The following is a 25,909-nucleotide window of genomic DNA, read 5'->3' on the forward strand; positions in this document are numbered from 1 at the left end:
GACAGACGACCAACATTGAGAAAAGAATCCAACAACATCGAAGAAATCCTGTCAAGAACATGAAGAAAGACATAGAAACATTCCAGCCATTTGAGGATAACTTCGAGGTTAACATATAAGCAATAGTTGATAGCATAGACAAGGCTAGGAATTTTGAGAAGGCCACCGTTCATAAGAAAAGTGCAACCATATGACAGGGTACAACCACCTATATACACATCAAAAGTATTGTTTTTTGAAGAGAAGAAACCTCATTTAACATAGGAACAAAAAAAAGTGAATGTTCAAACTCACGATTATTGACTCGAACTATATAAGTATACATATTCTCCTTTCGAGATTCTCCATGTATTTAGACAATGCTAAATCTTATCTACAAATATACTTCTCTTTAAAATACGTCACATGTTTGAACACCATCAATAAAATTGTTACATAACAAACACGTAAGAATTGCATATGGAACTTCATACTCCTTTACTTAGCTGAAAGTATGAACCTAGTTAATTATAACAGTAGCTATGAGAGTCTAGCATGGCACATTGGGTCCAAGGCTCATGTGGGCAAGGGCATAGTCCTTACCACACGACAGTACTTACCAGGGTGGCCTTCTTGGGAGGACGATAGATACCTCATGCGCGCGGGCTAAAGTGCGTGGGTTAGTGAATGAATGAATGCATGGATGGTTGAGAATGGCAAGAGAGTCGGCATCCTCGCGAGACATCTTTTATCGGCGTTCATCCTGCCATGCTTTTTGGCTTCATCTCCTCGCCGGTTCTCTTGGTTTTCCCTCCCGAACGAGAAAGAGAAGAAGGTTCTCTCCTCCCTCTCTCTCTCTCTCTCTCTCAACCTATATATATTACACAATCAGCTCCACTTTTCGCCTAAATTACTGGAACGACTTATGATTCGGCCATAACCTGTTGTGCGTGCGCGAGAGAGAGAGAGAGAGAGAGAGAGAATGTTTTGAACGGCGCTTGGCGTGGCAGGTGCCACAGCAGCAGCAAGCTGCCTTTCTTTCTATCCGGCACCTGTTCCAAGCTCATGGCTTCGCAATTTACGGCGCATGAAGCTTAAACGAACGGCCCGACAGCTTGCTTTAGATCGGAAGGTAGAGTTCCAGCAGAGACGGTTACTTCTGCCTTCTAGATTCCCTTGGAAGCAATGGCCGGTGACACGAAGGAAGAAGCCCGGCCAACCGTTTTACATAGCTCCGAGACCAGCAGGTGGAAAAGCACCTTGGCGGTTATTCTGTGGCTCAGCCCCATCCATTTGACGGTCCTACTCCTTATTCTCGTCCTGTTTGTGCTCCCATATCGATGGAGCTGCACGTAAGTTGCATTGCTTCTCCAAATTAGATTCTTCAAGTTGCTTCTGTGCAGCCCACAGCTCATGTCTATATTTTTGTAGGTTGGCAGCAGTCATGATTGCACTTATGTTTGCTCCTCTATATGAGAAGAGTGCTGTTGCAACACAAGTAGCAAAGTATTTTCTCCACCCACATACCTTTTCTTTCAATTTATGGCTCCTTGCACTTTTATTTGCAAGGGTAGATCTAATGCAATTTTGGTGTTTGATCTCAATGGACCTTCTGATCGTGTAGTTTATTGTATTGAGGTAAATTCATTTGGTTTAGAGGTTTAAGACATAGTTAAAGTTTTGGGAGTTTTAATAATAGGTTTGGTAACTACCAAGTGCGATAAGGATATTATAGTGGATGACGAGCCTTCTGTGTACAAAGTGAAACAATGGCATTATGACAGATGGCTTTTTCTGAGACATTGGAACAAGCATTGAACTTTATCGATTGCCATTGTCCCTGTTGAGGTTATCTACAGTTTTAATGGAAGCATACAGATGCACGTGTAAAACTGTAGAGGAACCTGTATTGTCATTGATAAAGCTTGTAATGTAGGTATTCAGTCTATCATGATTAAAAAAGAATTGAACTGCCATAGACTGAGTGAAGACCGGGTCAAGAGTATTTTGAGCTGCCAGTTTGACAGAAAAATATAGATCAGAGGGAATGTGCACATTAGTTCAAACTTCCTGCTAATCTGTTAGCCATCTTGTCACATAAAGCACATTATGGCGCTCTTAGATTGTTATTTGGGCATAAGACACAAAAGTCAGCTTAAAAGTTTTTGGGTTTGACCTGAATCAGCTGGCAGGTGTACTTGCTTGTTGGTCTGTTACTAGGTAGTAATGTGGGTTGATCTTGCAGACAGTTTTGGAAGCAAATTTGCTAAACAAACCAATTGTAACTTAAGGTGGATAAGTTTTTGGCAGGCACAGTGTCACTTGGCTTCCCAAAAGGAAGCACTTAGTTTTACTGATGATCAGGCGCCTGAAAGATCACATGATAGAACATTTTGATGGAAAGAGGGTTTTGTCAGTGTGTCTTTTTATTGCATGCTCGATTAGTTGATGGACTCGCATTTTGTCAATGGAGCTTAACTAAATGACATTTGAAACTGACTTGAATTTCTTGTAGGCTAGTATGTGTGTTTGACATTGTGAAATCTAGAAGTTGCTGCAGAAATGCTTGGTTCTTCAATTGAGATTATAGAAATCATAGACGTAAAGCAGGGTGTCAGTGTTTTTCTCATTTTGCAGTATTAATCTTCTGCTGATGCAAGGGTAGAACATCAAATGAGTTGAATATGGGAAAGGTTCATTGGAGACCTGTTTCTATCACTCCTTTTGCTTATAGCTCTAATCTGAAAGAAACAATCCACAGCTCATTCTTATCCTATTGTCCTTGCACAGAGGCACCTCACTAGATTGGCCTCTCATTGCACATGCAGTATGATAAAGCTGTCTTAAGAAATTTAATTCAACAAGTCTGTTTTGTCATTTGCTTTCTGTTAGAAGGCAAACAATCATTTCCTATATATTCTGTGTTGTGACACTTTGATGTCACAGCTTAATTCCATATATATGATGATGCAGCTTTGTATGCAAACACGGGCCTAGTCATTTTCCAATTACCACAATAATAGAGGACATAGAAGCTTTGGACCCCAAGCGAGCTTACCGTAAGATGTTCTTTGGCATTATACTGCTTCTGTTCTCTGCTTTATGTCATTGCTCTATTGTAGTTGTTCTCAATAGCATTGTAGCAGTTAATCTTATTTTGAGAGAAAGGATCTTTGGTGACAGAAGTAGACAAGCAGCATGCATGTTAAATCTTAATTGCAGTTATCAAAGTATAGGTTACAGTTTTTGCTATTTTGTATGCTTCTGATATGTGTTACATATATGATTTATGGTTAGTAGTGCGATGCATTCAGGCACTTCAGCTTTTACTGCAAGCAGCATGATTTTGCTTTCAGTAGTACATGTCAGCCTGGTTTGCATCATGGTTGTGGTCTCGGCCCTTGGGTGTCATGAAGAGTTGATAGCCATGTGCCTATTGGTAGCAGCCATTTTACATTTGGTGCAACAAAACTTTTAGTGTTGGCGCTTTGTGTGCCATGAATTCCAATCTGCATCCTTTCAATGACTGCAATGAACGACACTAGTTAATGCCCATGCTCATTCTACCTATGTGTCTGGCTTTTCAGATTAACGTAGCTTATAGATGGAACATATTCTTTGCTTTCATGGGTTTTGCATATGGAACATTTTTATGGCTTTAAGGGTTTACTTGGTTTCATAGGATTTTTATGCCACAGTAATAGTTGTTTCTTAGATGCTCATCTTTATTTTAAGGTGTCAGAGCTTAGTGTGTAAACTATCACCTAACTAGAGAATATTTGAAGTGAACAAGAGTAGACATCGTGTTGTGCATTGGAGCATTGTCTTGTTTCGGAGAAAAAGAGAGGGTAATTTACTTCTCAAAACCAGACTAGACCCCCCATACTATTTTAGCATGCCTTTATGAGAAATGCTAACAAATCATAAGAAAGTGTTTGAAGGAAATAAATAAGGAGTCCAAGAAGTAGCATTGAGTAGGGAATAGGTGAACTTTAACAAAGTGTGTATATTTGGACTTAATTGCTCTAGTACAGACTGTTTATACCTTGCTTAAGTTCAATGAATAGTCTCTATCTTGTTTATTGCTCAAGGTTATAGATTAGGCAAAGTCACAAAGATGAAGTGATTTATTTTGTGACTTGATTTATTTTGTTTGTGAATCACCATTGACTGCCTACCCACGAAATCGTTGTAGCAATTTATGGCCCAACATCAACTCACAAAATAAATCTATCTTGGTTCATATAAAAGTAAGGCTCAAATTTCAATAGTACACAACCACACTCAAGGCTTTCAATTGGAGATTGGCTCTCTCTCTCTCTCTCTCTCTCTCTCTCTCTCTCTCTCTCGATTGGAGATTGGCTCCTTGGTTCATACAAAGGTAAGGCTCAAATTTCAATAGTACACAACCGCACTCCAGGCTATCAGTGTAGAGCTATAGAAGAAGTAAATGGTGATAGTAGAGGTAATAAGGGTGGTAGTTGCTCAATAACTTGGGTGAGCGAGCTAGATGAGGTGAAAGGGAATCATGCTATGTAATGCATGGATTTTTTGTTGGTGGAGGGCTTGCTTTTGTAAGTTCACTCAACCAAGGCGCCCAACTTATACACACAATGTGAATGTAAAGGAGTAATGCATAAGGGATATGCTCATGTAGCAAGGCACCACTTTAACAATACCCTCATGGAGGAATGGCTGCGTCTACCCTTTTGCATTGCGTACATGATATTTATGATAGGTAGGCTATGGGTTTGACTTGAATGGCCTAAAAAGCTAAGAATGGAAGTGAATGTGACTAACCTAACGATATATTAGTGTAATGCACCCAAAGGAAACTAGAAAATGCTAGCCTAATGGTGTGGTCACCATTATGCATGTTCTTCAGTAGGCCTTTTTGCGAAGGAAAATCATGGCACGGGGAAGAAATGGATATGACTATGGTTGCATCAGAATCCCTTGTAAGAGTGGATAGTTGAGCCCTTGGTGAGAAGTCTAATGTGTTTGGTGTGCAAAACCAATAAGCCTTACGAAAGGTGCTGATTGAGGAGGTTGTTCATATGCCATATGTCTAGTTGGTGTCATGAGGATGTGTATTTTTCATGCTTTGCTTTATCATTACTAAGTTGTGCGCATGTGAAATGCAAGTCAATTAAGTCACAACCCAAGTGAACAATGAGTGACATTGGCAAAAGTTATGTAAAGTTATGCTATACAAGTACTTGTGGTGCTTGGTTCAGTTTGGGTCTAGACGATTGATTGGGCCATTGAAATGTCTAATAGCGGCATTGGGGACAAAGCATTAATTAATTAATCAATGCTAGTCTTAGGCCAATTCATGTGTGGAACAATTATATGTTCCATGGGGGTTAGTATATTAAATGTGCATTGACACTAGCTAGTCCCTGGGTAGGGGCTAATCAATGGTTGATTTATTTTTAGAAACCAAAATTTAAAAATTAATTAATTAAAGCGAGAGAGAGAGAGAGAGAGAGAGAGAGAGAGAGAGAGAGAGAGAGAGAGAGAGAGAGAGAGAGAGAGAGAGAGACTATTGCTATTATGAAAAAAGAAAGAGTGTTATTGTTCCATTTTTCTAGCCATTGGTGATGATTAGCCTAGCCATCGAAGACTATCGAAAATTAATTAATTAAAGCTAGAGAGAGAGAGAGAGAGAGAGAGAGAGAGAGAGAGAGGGAGAGAGAGAGAGAGAGAGAGAGAGAGAGCTAGCTAGCTATTGCTGTTATGAAAAAAAAAAGAGTGCTATTGTTGCATTTTTCTAGCCATTGGTGATGATCCTAGCCATCAAAGACTATCGAAAATTAATTAATTAAAGCTAGAGAGAGAGAGAGAGAGAGAGAGAGAGAGAGAGAGAGAGAGAGAGAGAGAGAGAGAGAGAGAGAGAGAACTGTTGTGACATTTTTCTAGCCATTGGTGATGATTAGCCTAGCCATTGGAGACTGCAAGAGTCGTTGCTAGCTGATTAGGAGGCTATAGAAGGTAGGTGACAGCCTCGAAAGGTCGTCTATGGTTTGGTGATTGTAGGTTTGGGCCCCACAGGGGCATGCAATTGCATATAGGGCTCTTGTTGATGGTGGGTCTAGTTAAGCAACCATTTTCAGCACGGCAGTATTAGATTTGAGCACTTTCTTGTGATAAAAATTCGAGATTTCTCTCCTCTTAGCTTCCTCATTCTCAATTTCTTCTCTCATCTATTGATCATCCCTTAGCAATTGTCATCCATTTCCAACTTGGGATTTCTTATCTATTGATAATCCCTTAGCAAATTTTAGCCATTTTCAGAAATTGCTATTGAAATCCTGATTTATAGTAGAAGCAAGGTTTTCTTAGTCACCTCGAGAGCATTGTCTGGTTATTGAAGACCTTGCACTTGGTGTAGCAGGCGAATACAAAAAATATGCAGCTAATCCAAGGGGTGAGCCTTTTCTCCATTTATTGTGGTGTGTATGGAAGAGCTTGAAGACCCAATTGTGCTTGGATTATGAGACAATTAAGGGGCAAATGGATTGCAAGAGATGCCAATCATTTATGACAGCCATTATATTGAAGATCAAAGGAAATCAGTCCATTCATTGTACTTCAGCCTTTGGCAATACGAATTGAAAAAAAATTACTGCAAAGGGCGCCAATTCTTTGGGCCAATTGAGCATCACCCGTCCAAGATTAAGTGGGAAAGTGTTCATTTTCATATCTGTGTATTTTTTGCTTGCTGTAATTTGTGATAAGTCGGGTCATTCACCATATGGGGCACACGGGGTACTTTGTGGTGGATTGATTTTTCCTAATATGGCTGGTTGAGGACCCTCTATGGGAATGTATGGCACAAATCCTTATGGTACACAGCAACCAACAGAGCATGGTGATGGCGCATCCCTTGGTGTGTTGGGGGGTTCAAGGAATGAATGTTGGTCATGCAAATTCTTCGCATGGTGCTGATCATAATGCTAATACAACAAATATACCCTTTTTGTAGCCGTTAATTTATGATAACTTGACACCGAAGGGGGAAGCTAAGGACTATGATGAGGGTGGCAAAGGGGCGATGTTTTAGACTTTTAGTGGTGCGCAATATAGATTGAAAGCATCGACTTGGGTAACTTCACCATATCCTCTAAGATCTGAAAAGTAGTTACATTTTTGAAAGGGGAATCGATTGTAGTGATTGCCCACACTTGTGATGTAAGGGAGAGCACTGTCAATTGGGATGTAGTTTAAGCAATTATTTGCTTCCACTTGGTAGACAAGTACCTTTAAAGTAGACGTCATGTCTGCTTGGCATAAGTTGGATACAACGCAATGCAAGAATTTGTAGTAGTACAATAAGAAGTTCTAGGAGACATTGCTGCCCTTCACTTCTTATCGTGGTGCCCCCCTCGTTGAGCTAAAAATGCATTAGCTTTATTAAACATCCCCCAAACTTAGTTAGTTAATGAATTAAACCTTTTATTAAAAAGAAATGCATTCCCAGAGAGTGTATGTGTCCCATAAACACATGCCGTAATTGGGAGGACCCAAACTTTCTATAGGTATGCTTCCCTCCATCCAATATTAATCTTGTTTTTGTAGCTTTGGAGTGCTAGAGCTTTCTTGTCCACACCTTGTATGTGGAGGATATTTCAGCTGAAGCTGTCCACCGTTGCTGTCCATCAATTGGCACCTGCTATCTAGCCTCCTACTGCAGATTGCTCTTGTTTTCAGTCATTGGACTGACTGTTGCTGGGCAGATGATTATTGCGAGCCATTGAACACTATAACTCCAAATTGAGCGCTCTATCGCTCAATAGATTCCATTTTTCAAGCTCTTTCCAATGATAGGTCACATCATATGGTTTTGAGAAACTTATGGGCATGTTATCCGAGTGCTACCTTTTTAGTATTCAAAAAATGGGAATTTGGAGATTCCCAAACTCATTTATATTGTGTTCTGGGGGGTGGGGATGGCCAATAGCAGGTACTTTCATTGCTCTTCTAGGCTTAGCCTAACCTCCACAAGTTGGGGTGGCATCTACAGTCCTACGTGCAGAGCTCTACGTGTGATGTTGAGTTATTTGTGTACCACCTCCAATGACTCCTTTCCCCTGCGTTTGCAGTCTGTCGCTGCTGCCCAGCCTGCCATGTGTCTAGACAGCTTGTGTTTATTGTCTTTTGCTGCTGCCTTAGCCTACAACATCATCAGCCAGTTGTGTTTTTCTGTTCTAGGTCCATTGCTAGCTGCCACGTCATCATCAGCTGCTGTATTTGCAGTTTTCTCTCTCTTCTCTGCACATCTAACTGTGATCTAGCTTCAATTTGCTATGCTTGCTGTTGCTAGACATCTTTGGAGGCTGCCTTACTATGGCTTGGGATCTATCAAAGCACGACACACTCGGCAGCTCATAGTCTCTGCCTTGGTCCTCGAGATACAAGTCAATATTCTTCAGCGTTGTATTCTATTCAATATGTTCATTGTCTTTGCGTTACCCTAACCCTAACTATGTTTTGTATTAGTTTGTGCGTTTGTCATACAATTGTTTCGATGTTTTTTGTGGTAGAGCATTTCTTTACATCCCTTTTAGAGCAAATTGAGAAGTATTGTTGTGGGCTGCTCAAGAAAATAGGGATTATTGCATAAAGACTACTATGACCAACATGCCATTACTCAGAGATAGCTAGATGTTAATACACCTCTCTCTCTTTCTCGGCAGCATGAGGGCAGCACCATCATAGTGTAAGAAGGGGCATTGTGGATGTTACACGGGGTGGGGGGGTTATTTTAGGAGGGGGTGGGTCTATTTTAGGCTAGCCTCCTCTTCCATTTTTATTGCATATAGGCATAGCAACTAGAAATGTTAGAAACGTTTAGAAACAAAACGTCAGAAACGTTTTTTGTAAGTTTCTTTCAAGAGGGGTATAATAAGAAAGGTAGGTTTTATTATATAGGGATTTTTAATAGTTTTGACTAGGGAAAAATGTTCTAAACCTTTATGGAACTTTCTCTTAACAAAGAATGGCCAATTGAGCTTGAGTGATAATAATTAGTCTCTCGTTCAAAATCTTGAGCCCTCACGAGTCACTACACATCATCATCATCATGTGTAACATCGCCCAATAGTTTTTGTTAAAAAAACCATGTTTTGGGTTCCAACTCACCCAAAAAAAAAAGCCTACGTTTTTTACTCTCATAAACATTTTGACATTTCGTAAGCTTCAAATTCAAAGAAACGTGTTTCTTAGCTACTATGCATATAGGCATAATGGCTCGGCTCTTGGTGGGTTGTTTGTGCTTTCATGGATCATGGTGGCAAGGAATTTGATTGATGATGCTTTAACATGTTTGAAAAAGATTTAAGCCTTAACTTATAAGGCAAGATGGCAATGGCAATGCTTGAGTGCTTCTTGTCACATGTTCTAGGCTACATAATTTGTTAGAATGAGAGACACATAGAAAGATGAGACTTTGGTCCTAGAACATCTTCTAGGATCGTCGGGTTTAGTGGAAGAATCCTTGAATCTTGCATGGTTTGTGGATATCAACAAGGTAACATGTCTTGAGGAGATGGTCTAGGAGTAGAAGTCTCTATGGGTGGGTCAAGAGTAAATTATGGACTTACAGAGGTGTTTACTTTTTGACCATAGGCACTCTGGCAATTTAGTTGCAAAGAGCGTACAATGTACCATATTCATCATTGTTTGGTTTGTGTTCAACCGTCTTGTTTTGGGATGGGGAGTTGAGTCGGTGTCAGATTGCTATGCGAGCAAACAATGTGCCTTGTTTATCATTGTTTGGTTGTGCTTAGCCATTTTATTTTGGGATCAGGAGTTGGTTGAGGTTAGTTGGTGTTGGATTTCAAAGCTCACACAAGCAACTTGTAAAACTGGTGGGAGACATAAGAAAATGCTTTTAATTCTACTTTTAGGAAGGAGACCCATTGAAACCAGCCTTACTTCCTCCAAAAAGGTGGTAGATGACTTGATTAAGCTCTAATTACAACAAGCAATGAATTCACATAAATTGAAATTCAAGTGTTACAAATTAGTCTTAAGAAGTAGACTCACGATTGGCCCCAAAAATTATCGCCCCTTGTGGTATTTCTCTGACATATTATAGTTGGAAGAAGTACACTAAGATTGCTCTAATTTCCTTTGCAATCCAATGCTACTTGCTATAAAATATGATTAGTAAGTCTTCAATCTGATTTGCCCATTGATCAGATTCAATTGTGATTGGACAATGTCTTGAATTCTTCTTGAAATTCCTAAAATTTTGGAATTGAATTCTAGGCCTTCGTCTTTTGAACACAAGACCTGATGGGTGGCTGGTAAACCCAGATTTATGCTGTAAGTTATGGTTTACAGCAGCAAATGCTTCTATTGTCCACTTTTAAAGGCTGAATTTTACTGAGAATGGCTGAGATCTGCTGAGAATGGAATTGGTTGGAGATTGATAGAGAATACTGGGGAGAGAGAAAATTCTGATGGCCGAGACCAAAATTGGTTGAAATCTGTTGTTGCCTTGATGAGAGTCATTAATGTTGTTGCCTGTTGCATTGGGACCAGAAATTCCTATCAGCATCTGTTGACAGCTGTGTGGCCCTCCTGATCAAGTTGTCTGCTGTTCCAAGGTGCTTGCAATTTGCTTCGGATTGGTTGGGAACAACAGTTGACTAGCTCTCCTCCTCTCCCACATAGCCCAGAATGGTCTCTGTAGCCTCCCACCAGCCTCTTCTCGCTTGCATGGGAAGGTTTTGCCATAGGAAATTTCAGTTTATTAATTAACTTTCAGAATTGATAATTCAGAAAATTAATTCAGCCCTTTATTCCTACCCAGAAAGTTCAAAGTGCCTAATCCACTATTAAATTGGCTTGGCCATTTTGACCCCAAGTGGTTCTTAGCATTAATTAGTCCTTGAATTGACATTAGTTAATGAATTAATGCTTGGTTCCTAATGCCACCACTTATATTTAATGGCTTTTTAAATACCTAGGCACAAACTAACACCAAGCACCCACCAGTACTTGACAAATATTACTTGTTACAACTTTTGCCTTTGACATCTATTGTTAACTTAGGGTCCTTGGCTTGTCATTGTGACTTTATTGACTTACATATCACATGTGCTCCTCACATGTGTGCACAATTAAGCCAAATGTCCGAGAAGTGGATTCAGCAATGGTCGTGTAGAAGATTGCTATAAAAGATTGCACTACACGAGAGGTTGCGAGAAAATAAAGAAACATAAGAACTCAAGAACACTGCCAAGGGTTGATGTTGGAAGTGCACCAGCTATGGAAGAGAGAGAAATGAGAGTGAGAGTAGACAATGTGAGTTGAAAAAGACAGATTGTTGTACTGAAAGTGATAGTATGGAAGTACAACCTTAGATCTAAGGTAGACCAAACCCTCAACTATTGAAGTTAAGTAACCTTAGAACTAACTCTAAATGTGGTGACACAACTTATTAACTTAGTTGTGTTCACATTGTAAACTATTGCTTAAAAACATTGGGCACTATCCATAGAATTGGCAAATTTTAACACACCCTAGTGTCAATGTGATGAAAGTACAGGAAGATCGATCACCAAAGGATAGTAAGTTCAAGGACTTTCGAAAAGCCTCAAACTTCTCATGAGGTAGTGCTTTGGTGAAAATGATGGCAATGTTTTCCTGTGTAGGAACATACATCAAACTGATCTCTCCTGCATGCATAGAATCTCTCTAACATAATGATAATGTATCTCAATGTGTTTCGTGCGACCATGAAGTGTAGGATTCAGTGTCACTGTAATAGCACTTTGACTATTTGAAAGAATGGGTGTAGGACCCTCCAATGAATCTGTAGATCAACCAACAATCTACACATCCATACACATTCCATTGTTGCTATGAAGGTTGCCCTATACTCATCCTTACAAGATGAGGTAGCCATTGTAGGTTGTTTTTTACTTAGCTATGAAATGCATGACGACGGAGAAATAAATAGTATCCACTAGCAGACTGTCTAGTGGGTGAATCACCAGCTCAATTTGAATTGTTGTAAGCTTGTTAGCGCAAGGCTTCTTCTTGAGAAATAATAAAGCATATGACTAAGTAGAGTACCTTGCAAATGTTTGAAGATCTACTTGACAACTTGCCAATGTATTGTCCGTGGGTTGTGCGTAACCTGTTCACCTAGGATATTGCAAATTGTATATTAGGATGTGTGTTGCAAATTTAAATAAGATAGCCAACAACTTGGTTGTAAATTGCAACATTAGACATTGCTTAACCATCATGCATGGACAGCTTGAGCCTCGGCTTTATAGGAGTGCACATAGGTTTGTAATCTTGCATATTAAACCTATGCAAAAGCTTATCTACATATTGTGATTGCGGCATGATGATGCTATTATGATTTTGGGTGAATTGAATCCCCAAATAGTAGTGTAAATAGCTCAAATTTGAGATAGCAAAAGCACGTTTCAGTTTAGTCTTGAAATCTTCAATGTTATGCTCTTTTGCTTCGGTGAGTAGTATATCATCAACATATAGAATGATAACCAGCAGGTTTTCCTCTTCATTCTTAATGTAGAGAGTTGGTGTAGTTGGACTACTTGTGAAACCAATGCTGGCCAAATAAGCAACAATCATAGCATACCAGCTTGTTTTAAGCCATAAAGAGATTTTTGCAATTTGCAAACCATGTGCTTTTTGTCTTTCACCACAAACCTTGGAGGTTGTGACATATAAACATACTCATGTAGGTTACCATTTAAGAATGCCGTCTTGATGTCCAACTGATGTACTTTTCAACGGTAGTTTGCAGCCATAGTAATGACACACGTGGCTGTACTCATACGGGATGTAGGAGCAAATGTCTCCTCATAATCTATGCACTTTTTTTGTGCATAGCCTTTGGCTACCTAACATGCCTTGCATTTGTCTATAATACCATCAACCTTGTGCTTAGTTTATAGACACATTTGGCACTAATGGATTTCATGCTAAGTGGCAACTCAACAAAATGCCAAGTCTTGTTGGTGGCAATGGAATTCAATTCTTTTTGCATGGCTTGCATCTGATGTACATTCTGATGGGTTTCTTCCAAGGAAGCAAGCTCATTATCATCTAATAGTGGGCTCATAAATGCATATTCATCACAAGAATCATCTACTTTCGAAAGATTAGCCAACTGAGCCCCCCTTGCATGATGTGTTGTTTGTCTAGCAGCCCTTCTAGTGCATTGAGGTAAGGGAGCATGTATTTTACTCTCTTGGAGAGTTTGTAATGGCCATCTTGGGTCGAGTTATCAACATCTAACAGACGGATCAACTTGTCCAATCCATCTTGTCCAGTACGACATGTGCGATGGCATTCTATCCACACTGTCTGATTGTTTAAAAAGCTTGTTTGTGACCATTTGAGGTTACTTTTTTGGGGTAGTTGTAGGTGTAATTGAGGCTTCTCCTCCTACAACACATGTCTATATACTCTCTATCTACTCTACTCCCAATCTCTCTTTTCCCCTTTTCCCCCCGCCCCTAAAAAAAAAAAGCGGCTGCTTCTTAGGGGTTCTAGCAATATATTCTCTCCCTCTCTAATTTCAAACTAAAATTCAAACTCTCTACTCTCAAACTCTATCCTCTATCTCAAGCTCTCCAACCCCTTACTCCCTCAAGCTCTCCTTTACTCCATCTTGGCCGTACCTCCACCCTTAGGCTCTCTATCCTCTATTCGCAAGCTCTCAATATGTTAACTCTTGGTATAAAGACTCTAAATGTTTGACGTGTATTATTTTAAGTCCCAACATTAAGTACATGCCTTAAAATTATATGTATAATTTTGTCTCATTGCACATAGGTCCAAGATTTATTAGTTTGATTAGTACTATACTAGTAATGGACGATACTAATCAGGCACCATTGGATGTGGCAACCTTAATCTTGGGACTGTTTTTGCTGCATTTACAACAACCCTTTTTTGCTGCATTGTATGTTCCATTGCTAGAGGTAAAGCATCACCAAGTACTTGTTGTTCGAAAGCATGTGGTGTAGCAACAACTTACTGTAATAAATCCGTTTGGCCATTTACAATAGGCTTGGACCCTAAATAAAGTGGCAAGACGCCTTCAAGTACATCACTCAAAGTCATAGGTGGTTGGCATATCAAATTGATCATGCAAAAAGGCTGCATTTTCAGCAAAAATTACATTGCTATTGATAGACACTTTCTTTGTATGTGGGATTATACAACTGACAGCCTTTACTTTCCGAATTGTAGCCAATAAAAATGCATTTTATAGCCTTGTCATCAAGATTGCTATGAAGCTCCTCTGGCATATGCATATAAGCTATGCATCCAAATACTTGAAAGTAATCAACCTTTGGTTTCTTTCCATGCCAAGCCCCAAAATGTGTGATAGTCTTTAGTGCCTTTGTTGGTGCATGATTCAAGACATGATTAGCACATTGAAGTTTTTACAATCCCAATGTGGGGTTAATCATGGTGTATGACTAACATAGCATATAATCACGATGGATTATAATATACCAACAAGAAAGACATGGTGACAAAATGAGATTGCACACCCAACAATGATAAGTCATATTCCACACACATATCCACAAATATCGAGCTCACATTCTCAACACCCCCTCTTAAGTGAGGTGCTTGCTTTGCCTTGTCACCCATCCAATGTAGCATTGCACAATCGCAATTGCTACTTCTCAACACTCCCCCTTAATGCTATTTTGGAGTGCTACCACATGGCTAGACACATCTAGTTCTCGTATGCATGCTTCATGTGTGTTTACCAATGCTTGTTTGGGCTCCACTTGCTCGGGCGAATCCACCCCGCCCTTTTTAAACTACTGCAATGTTTGGGAAAGGCCTGACAAAGCCACTCCTGCATCTAACATTGCATGCCTCACATTCCATGCATTTACAAAGTCCTTTTGAGATCTCAATCTTGGGCAAAGAACTTACCACAAGCCGATTTTTGTGCAACATTTTCTCGAATACACGTCGAGATTTACATACATATCTATACATTCATTTTGAGCCTCTAGGTGGGCTCAGGCAAAGGATCCTCCTACCATTGGGTGAAATACAATTCTTAGTCTTGAGCACTAGGCTTTGGTACAATTACCCTTAATGCACAAGGTTATGCAAACATACATCATAGCACTTTGTAGGTGTGGACAAGGTTTTAATTAATTTAAAATTATTGAATTTGAGAGCTATTTGTCGTTATCATATTTTATCGCCTCATCCTTCTACTTTTTCTTCCTCCTCTTACCTTTAAAGTCCTTATCCTTTTAGGAGGGAGGAAGAAAACTCTCTCTCTTTCTCTCTCACACACACACACACACACACACACACATACAAATACACATGTGCACACATATGGGAATGGGTCTTTTTATTATTCACAAGTCCTTTCCTTATCCGTAGACAAGCAATAATCGTACATGAGAAATAGGTCACCTTGCCTTACTGGTTGCGTCACCGAGTCAAGGTACCACTATTTTCTCTTGTAGCAACATCAGATTTTTCAATTGTAGAATCATTATCAATGTTGCCAAAACAAGAGAAGATAAGTAGTTATTGGTAGTAGGAAAAGAAAGGCCTTTACCACCACAAGAGAGCAACCCACTTATCATTGATGGCACTCATTCTATTGCTATGTTTGCTGCTAGAGAGATTCATGACCTCTCGCATTGGCTTTTGCAGTACACTATCTTGACCTAAATCATGACTTGTAGTTTGTTGCTACAATCCGCCACTCTTAGAGATATTGCAGGTCAACATGACTAGTTGACATAGTACCACACATAAGTCTCATTTGAGCTAACTTTGCACCCTTAGTCATTTTGAACAAGCACACTCGTCTCATTGCTTGGCTCGCATACTTGAGCTCCAAATCTGGGTGTCCTTCTCTCCCTGAGAAGCCTCAAAGGTGCCAACTATGCGAAAGTCTTTTCGTCTCCACATGCTCATCCTTGAGCATACATACGAGACATGTCTCAATTGACATGCTCCAACTTGGGCTGAAATTGGCCCAACTCTATTTGCCATTCCCATGATAGCAAGCATATGCAGGTGTTTGGTTTGTCTTGTCACCCATCCAATGTAGCATTGCACAACCGCAATCGCTCTCTCTCAACATGAAGACCCTCTAACCAAAACTTATGTGGCAGCCCTTAGCTCTTAAGTGTACATTTGGTCATTTTCGGAAGAGTTTGATGTTTTATTTTAGCAATGCCATTCTTTTGAGGAGTCATACTCACATTGGATTGATTTATGATACCTAATCAAGTAGAAATGTCTCAAGAGCACAAGACATATATTCCCCTCTATCTGTGTGAAGTGTGTGCACTTTTAAACTAGTTTTTGCCTTAGCAACCATATGTTTAAAGTTCATAGAGATGACCCCCAAGTGCTTGTGTCCTCATGGGACCATATACATTTGAGATGTATATAGAGGCTGAATGCAAAGATATGGATGTCCCACTATTATATGTTGTGTTTCAGCAGCATTAAATGCAGAATCATCCATGGAAGTGTCATAATTGTATGTCAAGAATGCATAGTCCTTCTCTACAAAAATGGTTGTAGCATCTCCATTCAAAGATCGAGTGGCGGATGTCTCTTGGACAGCCAAAGCGGAGTCTTTCTTCTTCTCTTTGCCCAACCTTTTCCTACATTCATCAATGTAATGTTCAAGTTTTTTACAGTAGTGGCATTTCCCCTTTTTCTTTGTCTTTTTTTGTGTCTTGGGAAGCCTTGTTAGATGGCTGTCAATCAGCCTTTGGTTGATTTTTTACATATTGCTTTGGTTACCCTTGCCTTAATATTTAGAGATCATGGCTACATCACCTGAATGCACGGTAACATTTTTCTGAGTTTGTTTCTCTTGTAATAAGAGGCCTTCCAATTCCACAAAGTAAGGGGTTGTTCACACACACACACACACACACACACACACACACACACACACACACACACACACACACACACACACACACACACACACACACACACACACACACACACACACACTCCCCCCCCTCCCCACAAAAAAAAGGACAGATTTAGCAAGGTGTGGAACCTAGGATAAGACTTTGGAAGTGAATTCAGCGTAACATTCATCCCTCCTGTATCCAAAATAACCTCATTAATATTTAGTAGTTGTTCATATAAGGCTTGCAGGTGTGTAAGTAATCAATAATGATGTCACCCTCATCCATATATGCATTAGTCAATTCTCTTTGTACGTAAAAGATCTTGGCTTCATTATGAGCTGCAAACATGCGTTCCTAGATATTGCAAGGTGCTTTAGAGGTCCTACATGATTGAATATGAGGTATAATAGCTCTCTTAACTGAGGAAGGCAATCAATGACAAAGCTTATGTATCCTTTGAATCTGGTCTTCTCTTATTTGTTGTAGGAGGAGCAAGAACGATAGTAGAATCAGCTACTTGTTTTCTAGCACCGTACTGAGGTGTTTGAGGTACAAGCTCATCCTGAGATAGGCTTCATACCAATGAGGTCCCGAAGACCTTGAGATTCAAGCACTTTTTGCATGAACTTCAACCAGGTGGTGAAATTAGACCTGTTAAAATGAGTCTTATTCGTGAAACCATTCTTGGCTGTCGCAACAGGAGTGGTAGTGCTAGGAGATGGAGAAGTTGTGTAATGGAGGTAGGGTGGATAAGGGGGATAGAGTGGAGTGGAGTACATTGGAGAAGTAATTCCAGAGTGCCTACCATGCATACAAGAAGTGTGCACAATGGTTCCAACTGTGGGCATGGGGGATTGGGCATGGATATAGTAGTTTTATGAGGAGCCCATGGTGGAGGGATAGGGACATGTGTAGCAGAGGATGGAAATTCTTGGGTAGGAGTGACCCAAGGGATGTGGAATGATAGTCCATAAGTAGAGGATGGATATCTGTGGGTTTGAAAGGTCATGTGGGGGGGGGGGGTTTGCGAGTGTGTGGGGATAGGGAGAGGGATACCCATCGCAACCATCCTAGAGTGTAAGGATGTGGTAAAGTGGGAATATATGGAAGGTACAATGTTAAAGGGTGGCATTCCCCCTAATGATGCACAAAGAGGTGGAGTGAACAGAGGGTAGGTAGATGGTGGGATGGGAAATGCGAAAGTGCTAGGAGTTGAGATGGAAGATTCAACCCCTAGTGTACTTTGAGCAGAAATGGAGTGTAATCCTAGGTTTTGGAATGAAGATATAAGTAGATTAGAGTGTGGAGAAGATAGTGGTAGAATAGGGGGGAGTTGAGAAGTGTGGTTTACTTGCTCAAATAAAATAGATGGCATAGATATACTTGATGAAGGGTATTTGCTTCAAGAGCCTTCTCTATTAAAGTTAACATATTAAAAATCATCGGATTGTGCACAATAAAAGAAAAAATAAGAGAGAGTTTGGTTCATATGACTCAAAAGGATTATACGAACTTGACATAAGGCCTATTTGAGATGAATGAGATGGATCGCTAGATGCTTCGAACGTCATGGTCCCTCCAAGGTTAGAGAGATGGCTATCTCACTAATCGGTTGAGATGGAGCAGTAGCACTTGTTGGAGGGGTATAAACCGAACTGTACTTGATACACAAGTACTCCTTAAACTTTTCCTTTATAAGATGACCAAAACGTGAATAAGAGGACGGTAAAGGTGAAGGTGTGTCTACTTTCTCCTCGAGACCATAATGTCTTCTCAGAGCCTGCAATGATGGAAAAGCTTGATAGAGCATCATAGGATTCTTGGAAGAAGTTGCTTGAGACATTATGAGTTAGAATTGAGTCATATGTGAGTCTCGCACAAAGACTAGCTTCCACAATCACCACAGGATACTCTTTAGAAGAGCATAAGCTTTGATACCATGTGAAGATATACTAGGGTTTACATTGAGGAAATACAACATATACGACCAAGACTGAAACACAAAGTCTCAGAGAGAGACCACTCAAACCCTAAACACAAAATGCCAAACGTAAACAGAAAACTCAAAACTCAAATATAGAGAGAAGAGTGTCAAAAGATGACGTACCAACGAGACAATAAGGTTTGTAGGGAGGAACACAGAGTGAACTCGACAAACATGGAGAAGAGAAAAGATGGGAGAAGAAACTCAGATGAATGGAATGATGAAGACCTGAGTCATGGAGTGAATGTGATACAAGGGAACAAGGGTGTTGTAGCACAAGGAAGATGATGAAGACAGCCACGAACCACGAACAGCCATGTCCACCTGGAGGGGTGTGAGGGCGGTGGAGAGGTTGGAGAGAAGAGGTGACGGACTGAATGAATCAGTCGTGAGGAATGAATGAGAGAGGGGCCTATAAATAGGCATAGTCAGTCTAGGATGGCTCCCCTTTTGGGGGCTTCAAACCCTAAACGCAAAAGCAGAAATGCAAAAACGCAAACTGCGGGTGAAGGGTTTCTCAACAAAGAGACTTTGAAGTGAATGAATGCTGTAAATGAATGTAAGAGTTTACAAAATGCCCAAGGGCAAAGCAATGAAGTGTTGGAGAGCAACGTCCATTGGAGACGAATCCCAAGTGTTGTGACCACCAATCGGAGTGATAGAATAAAACACACCAAACACTAATCATTGGAGGGTCATAAGATTGAGGTGACAGCAAGGATGATGCTAGAGGCAGTTGGCGGTAGCAAGAAGTTGGAAACGCAGCTATAGGGGGGTTGCCAGCAGGTAGGAGATGGTTGCTAGTTGCCGCTTGGGGTAGAAAAGGCCAAACATAGGCTGCATATTGATGCCTGATGAAGAGGGAGAGCTGCCACTTGTCGTGTGGCTGATGGAGAGTTGAATACATGCAATAGGAGGCAATTTGAGGGTTGGCGATGGCAGATGGAGCAAACACAGTACAGGAGTGAGAACTTGCACAAATGGGATGAGGTTGAATGTTGGGTGGCTTGTCTATTTATAAATGTTGTAGGGTGTCCTAAAAAATTAGGGTTGTGATGGACCTTTGAAACTCTCTTGGACTGCACACCATTTTTACATTTTTCATTAATTAAACGTGTTTTGGGGCTGTTTAAAAGTGCTAATCAGTTGTAAAGCGTGTTTTAGCTCAATAAGATCTTCGAGTATTTCCCACTTCTATGTAGTAATCGGGGGACAAAATAGACATTGTCTACCTACAAAAGCTAGATTCAAGTTTTTATCAGTGCCAAATTGAACTATCCCAAGACTTCGAATGTTTTGGGGCTGTTTAAAAGTGCTAATCAGTTGTAAAGCGTGTTTTAGCTCAATAAGATCTTCGAGTATTTCCCACTTCTATTTAGTAATCGGGGGACAAAATAGACATTGTCTACCTACAAAAGCTAGATTCAAGTTTTTATCAGTGCCAAATTGAACTATCCCAAGACTTTGAATCTTGGCCAACGAGTGGAGACCACAATGGACACTCCAATTGTGTCCAATGGGAGAAAGGGGAGACATGCGATGAGTAGCTCCATTGTCCATGATCCACTTGAAAGTCAATAGCATGGTTGCATGGAAGAGTGGGAAGTTTTTGGAAGATGTAGACTAAGCTCTCGTTTTGTTGGGTCTTTGAGGATGCAAGAGGGGCTTGTGGACATCCGTGGTTGAGTAAACCTGCCATATGTTCCTTTTGGTGCCTTTTTTTCCCTAGTATGTGATAGATGGGGCAAGATAATTCCTAGTATGTGCTTGGCTAATTTTCTTTCTTTTTTTTAACTTGTATGATAGGTGTGGCAAGACGATTCCGTAACTACTTACAGAAAGATCCTCGTGAGATTGATGCGGAATACAAAAATATGAGATGTTCATCAAAAGAGTTCTTCTACACTTTTGGTATATCGATTGAGTCTCAAGTAGATAGATGACTTTTCCCCTTATTCGAGATCTAGACTTTGGTCAAGATGTTGAATATATAAATATAAATGAATGAATGAATGAATAAATAAATAAAGAGATAGATATAGATATAAATGGTGTTCATCTTTCCTTTCAGTCCTTGAAGGTGACTTAGGATACCACTCCCTTCAAGCCTGCAGGATGTTGGTTTGGTGGGGTGGGGTTGGCTTTGGCACAGGGACAGTGACACCAGCAGCAAACAAAGCAGTAATCATGCCATAACAGCAGCCTGATGTGTCACCCAGCTGGAGGATGAGTTGTCTGCAACAGATCCGGTTTCTAGGTGGAGGAGGATGTTGCTGATGTATCTAGATTTGATGCAGATGTGGCAGAGTACAGCAAGATGATGATGGTGATGGCAGTGGATAAGCAGTGATGGTGAGTTGGTAGGCTGGAATTACAATCAAGGTGATGGCAAAAAGCAAGAAGGATGAGTGGTATGTCAAGCTAAAAAGATGCTTTACACATTAAAACTTCATTAGCTCTTTAAAACAGTTCCAAAACTCAAATATTACCAAAGTTTCTATGTTGCAAAAGCAAAACACCCAAACTTTGGAAGGATCCACATCTATAAACAGGGGGCTGCCCAGCCACTCTGTTCATCCCTCGTTTTGCAAGTCCACACCATCAGCTCTCTTGCTGCCCTGTCCTCTCCAACACTTGATGCTTGATACCAGCTGTCGTAGCCATTTGGTGCCCTCTTTTAGGCTGCGTTTGCTGCACACTATTGACATCATCAGTTATTGCCTGCTGCTGTCCTTACAGCCTGCATTTTCTGTATCAGCAGGGTGCTCTGCATCAGACCTTAGTCCTACAGCTGTCGCCTAGCTCCAGCTTGCTGTTGGTGATCAGCTACCATCATCTTCAGGCGGTTACATTGCTGCGTTTACTAGATCCAGCTCTAGAGACTGCTAGGTTTTGGTTTCCAGCTTTCTGCCCTTTCACTTTCAGCCTCATCTTAGCATCGGTTGGTGATTATACCACTCCGGATCTATCTCCAATGGATGTCACACTTCGATTGCTCCCCTAGCCCGCTTCCATGATAGTGATTGCCTGTTGGACAGCTCGACCTTTGAGCATCTTGTACACTCTTTTCTTCATTAATAGCATTCATCCTTTCACTTCAGATTTCGTTTTCTTCTTTCTTCTTTGTTTGTGGTTTGCGTTTTGTGTTTTGTGTTTTGCATTTTTGCATTTGTGTTTGATTTCTGTGTGTTTCAGTTGTTGTACACTTAGTGTTTTCTTTTGCAAACCCTAGCACATCTCCACATGGTAATGCCCTCAACATATCCTTTTATAGGAGATTTTTGCGCAATTGTCCTACTATTAAAGTTTTTAAAAAATTTTCTTTTTCTTTAGTAAGTCTTTGGGCCTATCTTTGAGGTGGTAACTAGGTCAAAACATATGATAATTTTTTTGTAATTGAGGCCTTTAATTTGAGTTGCTCAACAATTGTTGCCTTTTCTTGTGAACTTGGATATTTGTTATAGTAACTTGTAATGTCTCCACATCAACTGCAATGGTAGCTATTGCAATCTTTGAAACAAAGTCAATCTCAGAGAGGAAATAAATTCATGAACAATAACCTAGCGCATTGGGTGAAAAAGTCCTTAGTATCTTTTATTTGAAAAGAATCCCTGTTGTTGCTTTTCAATTACGATCCACAATAGAGCTGCTCCATTTCATAAACTTTTGTTTGCCATACCGAAGACAAATTCATTGTCTACCTCTCTCATCCAAGTGTCAATAAACTTGCTATTGCATTGCCCTAGAATTTCTAGTTGCTTTAGTGCAATATTGAGCGTATAAGCCAAGTGCAGTGTGTGGACTTTTGTGGTGGTAGAGTGCAAGAATGATTATTAAGATTGGCTCAGCAATCTTAAAGGTTCTTTGATCAGCCAATGGAGAAGGCAATATGGGACTCATCTATATGAGCGCATACATTGGATGGCCAAGAAACCTTGGTCCATGATGATGTTGTTTTAGGGAAGCTTTGATGAACTTGAGGGTTTTGCATTGACTGTTTGGGATGCAATGCATTTACTTGCATGTAGTGGGCTTTGTTTGTATCCCTTATGAAGAGGAAAGGGCCAAGAGAGTGTTAAGCTTTAAAAAAATGCATTACACATTTAGTCTTCATTAGCTCATTGAAACAGCCCCAAAGCTCAAAGATTACCAAAGTTTTTTGTCCCATAAGCCAAAACCTTAATTTTGGGAGGATCCACATCGATAAGTAGAGGCTTCCCAGCCATCATGTTCATCCCTTTTTTGTAGGTTGCATCAGTTTTCCATGTCCTTTCCAGCTGTTAGCACCCTGTTTCTAGCCTTCAGCCCTCTTGTAGTGCCTGTACAGCCACCCATGGTTGTCACTCACCTTCTAACCCTTGGTGGCCTGCCCATTGCTGCTGCCTTTTGCTTCTTGCTGCCAGGAAACAACCTAAAGCTCTCAGACAGCTGTGTTTGCAGACTAGGCAGGCCGCATTGTTGATCAGCCACTTATAGAGGTTGCTGCAACTTGTGTTTACTGCAGTGCAGGCCCCATGTCATCATCTTCTTTACCTCCAGCAGCTGTCGCCCAGTCTCCTACTATTGCTGATGATCAGCTGATGCCATATTTGGTTTGTTACACTGCTGCATTTACCGGTTTTAGCCCTCCAGACTATTGCATTTTGGTTTCCAGTGTGTTGCCACTTTTAGCATCATCTGAGCTCTGAATGGTGGTTACAAACCTCGGCATTCATTTCCGGTGGACATCACATTTCGACTAATCCACTTGCTTTGCCTTTGAGCATTCTATATATTCTATCATTCATTTACAGCATTGACTAGATTAGAATTTTCCTTGTAAACCTTAGGTATCTATTTTTTTTGTTTAACTTGTATTTTTGGAATGCCCAAGGTGTCAAACCTGTTGATTGATTGCCTACAACTACAACTTGTTCCTTCAACAATGAAAAAAATTCAGGGCCATCTATGGTAGCCAGTGGAACCTTTTCCATACTTGCAGATTATGGAAAATTGTATGTAAAAATGATGATGTGAATGTATGAGACATGTTTGGTCCATTTGCTTTTGCCTTGCTTAATACTCCATGTGTTGCCAATGTGGAACATGTATATATATAGCCACTTTAAGCTGATTTAATGGACCTTAGCCTAGTTTTCTTGAAAACTTTGGTTCTGAGTCTAAAATCTAGAGAATAGCATCAGTGAGTAACTGGCCATGAGAAATCTTCCAATTCTAGTGATGGTCTAGAAAGTTAGGCAAAGTGCTTGGTGCTCTAGGCTTGCTGTAATTGAAATGTGAAGTTACCTCTGCATATAATGTTGTGTGAAATGATCTCCTTTTTCCATGTGGTTGGAAATATCTGCATTCTGCACATGCTTGAACACAATGTTTTGGAAACTTGCAAAACTTTAAGCTAAATAAATATATTTTTAGTAACGTGTGGATTTGGTTTGTAGCAGTTTTTGCTGTAGAGCCTCATTCTGTTATACCAATGGGCGTTGTGGCTCTGTGCCATCAGACGGGAAATTTGCCATTACAAAGAATAAAGTGTCTGGCAAGCAGTGCGGTAAGCTTCAAACAGACTCAGAGAATAGCCAGGACTTGAAAGCTTCAGCATGGCTGAATATATTTCTTAACTGTCAGTTTAGAATACAATTTGCCTGAGAATTGTTGTGGTCATCTTTTCTACATCTGATCACATGTGCAATTGTGGTGGCTTTTTCTCAGGTTTTCAGGACTCCTATTTTAAGGCACATTTGGACTTGGTTGGGACTAGTGTCTGCCTCAAGAAAGGTTCTGACTGATTTTTTAAAGGATGGTTGTAGCTGTGCTCTGATTCCTGGAGGTGTTAGAGAGATGCTCTTTATGGAACATGACCGTGAGGTACTCTCAAAGTAGCTCTTTCTCAGGCTTGGAATTGTGTTGGCTTTGAGAATTGCTATGGGCATGTTCTTCTCTAGAAAGCGTGCTGACCAACTTAAATTGGTTTGTTTGTGCAGGTAGTTTATCTGAAGCAGAGAGTTAGTTTCATACGTGTAGCAATTGAGACAGGAGCGCCTTTAGTGCCTTGTTTTGTATTTGGGCAGGTAATCTTTTTGGAACATTGTCAGTATGTTTGAGTTTACCTCCGAATGACTCGACTGTTTCTCTTACAGACCCATGTTTACAAGTGGTGGAAACCCAAGGGCAGGGTATACAATCAGATCTGTCGTCTGCTTCGCTTTGCACCACTTGTGTTTTGGGGCATGTTTGGGTATGATGTGCTTAATATCAGCTCCCTCATTGGCCTGTTCCAGTGACCTACTATTATTAGTTTATACAGTAGTATGAAACTGTCATTAGTATATGATGATATCAATTGTGCAGGTCCCCTATTCCTTTTCGTCGTCCAATGCACGTTATTGTTGGGAAGCCCATTGAAGTGAAGAAAAATCCAAGGCCATCTGCTGAAGAGGTCAATATTCACAAGCTCCAATGCTAAGGGCTGATATGATAGCCACATGATATGCTTGACGTTCATTTGTCTTATTTGTATTTCAGGTTTCTGAAGTGCAATCAAGCTTTATCTTTGCCCTCCAGGAACTTTATGAGAAGTACAAAGCAGATGCAGGATACACTGGTGTTCCACTGTATGTCTACTGAGGTTGATATGGGTTTAATGGACCAATGACTTGCACAAATCTTCTTGTCATGTGAAGCTTTGAAGTTCTTGCTTTGTGCCCTATGGCAGCTGAAATGTTTAGTGTGTCATTGGGGTATCTGAGGTTATGCAGGATCTAATATGTCAAGGCCGTTCCAGGTAGTAATTCAAACCCATAACAATGGTGTGTATATTTTCCCTCGTATCCTACCCTATTGGAACTTCTCAGTGATTGAGCTTTATGAAACTAGGCTTGTTTTTTAAAGAGAGTTGCTCAGATGCTAAGCATTTGAGACTCAAAAAGAAGAGAGTGTTTCAGATTTAGCAATTCAAAAGCTCATGTTAGACAGTTTGGCTGGTCTTACATATTATTAAATCAAGTATTCCTAG

The 25,909-nt window shown here is 40.3% G+C and overlaps 1 protein-coding gene across 2 annotated transcripts; it reads left to right on the forward strand.

The window, feature by feature from the left end:
- Window positions 1-667: 667 nt before the first annotated feature.
- LOC148025374 (diacylglycerol O-acyltransferase 2D-like) lies at window positions 668-25,909 on the forward strand. Of its 2 annotated transcripts, XM_087692450.1 has the most exons (11): window positions 668-814; window positions 990-1,331; window positions 1,411-1,485; window positions 2,953-3,038; window positions 20,704-20,808; window positions 24,339-24,445; window positions 24,607-24,762; window positions 24,879-24,965; window positions 25,035-25,132; window positions 25,246-25,333; window positions 25,420-25,909. In XM_087692450.1, exons 2-11 carry the CDS (start codon window positions 1,165-1,167, stop codon window positions 25,519-25,521), a joined length of 1,071 nt encoding a protein of 356 aa, XP_087548576.1. In that variant the 5' UTR covers window positions 668-814; window positions 990-1,164; the 3' UTR covers window positions 25,522-25,909. The 2 variants fall into 2 exon arrangements, with proteins under 2 accessions (XP_087548576.1, XP_087548577.1); XM_087692451.1 differs by lacking the exons at window positions 668-814; window positions 20,704-20,808 and having other exon boundaries at window positions 827-1,331; window positions 25,420-25,906.

This window comes from Lygodium microphyllum, chromosome 14 (assembly GCF_053477565.2).
Source record: "Lygodium microphyllum isolate KBCC chromosome 14, Lygodium_microphyllum_v1.1.10, whole genome shotgun sequence".
In the NCBI taxonomy this organism is placed as follows: domain Eukaryota; kingdom Viridiplantae; phylum Streptophyta; class Polypodiopsida; order Schizaeales; family Lygodiaceae; genus Lygodium; species Lygodium microphyllum.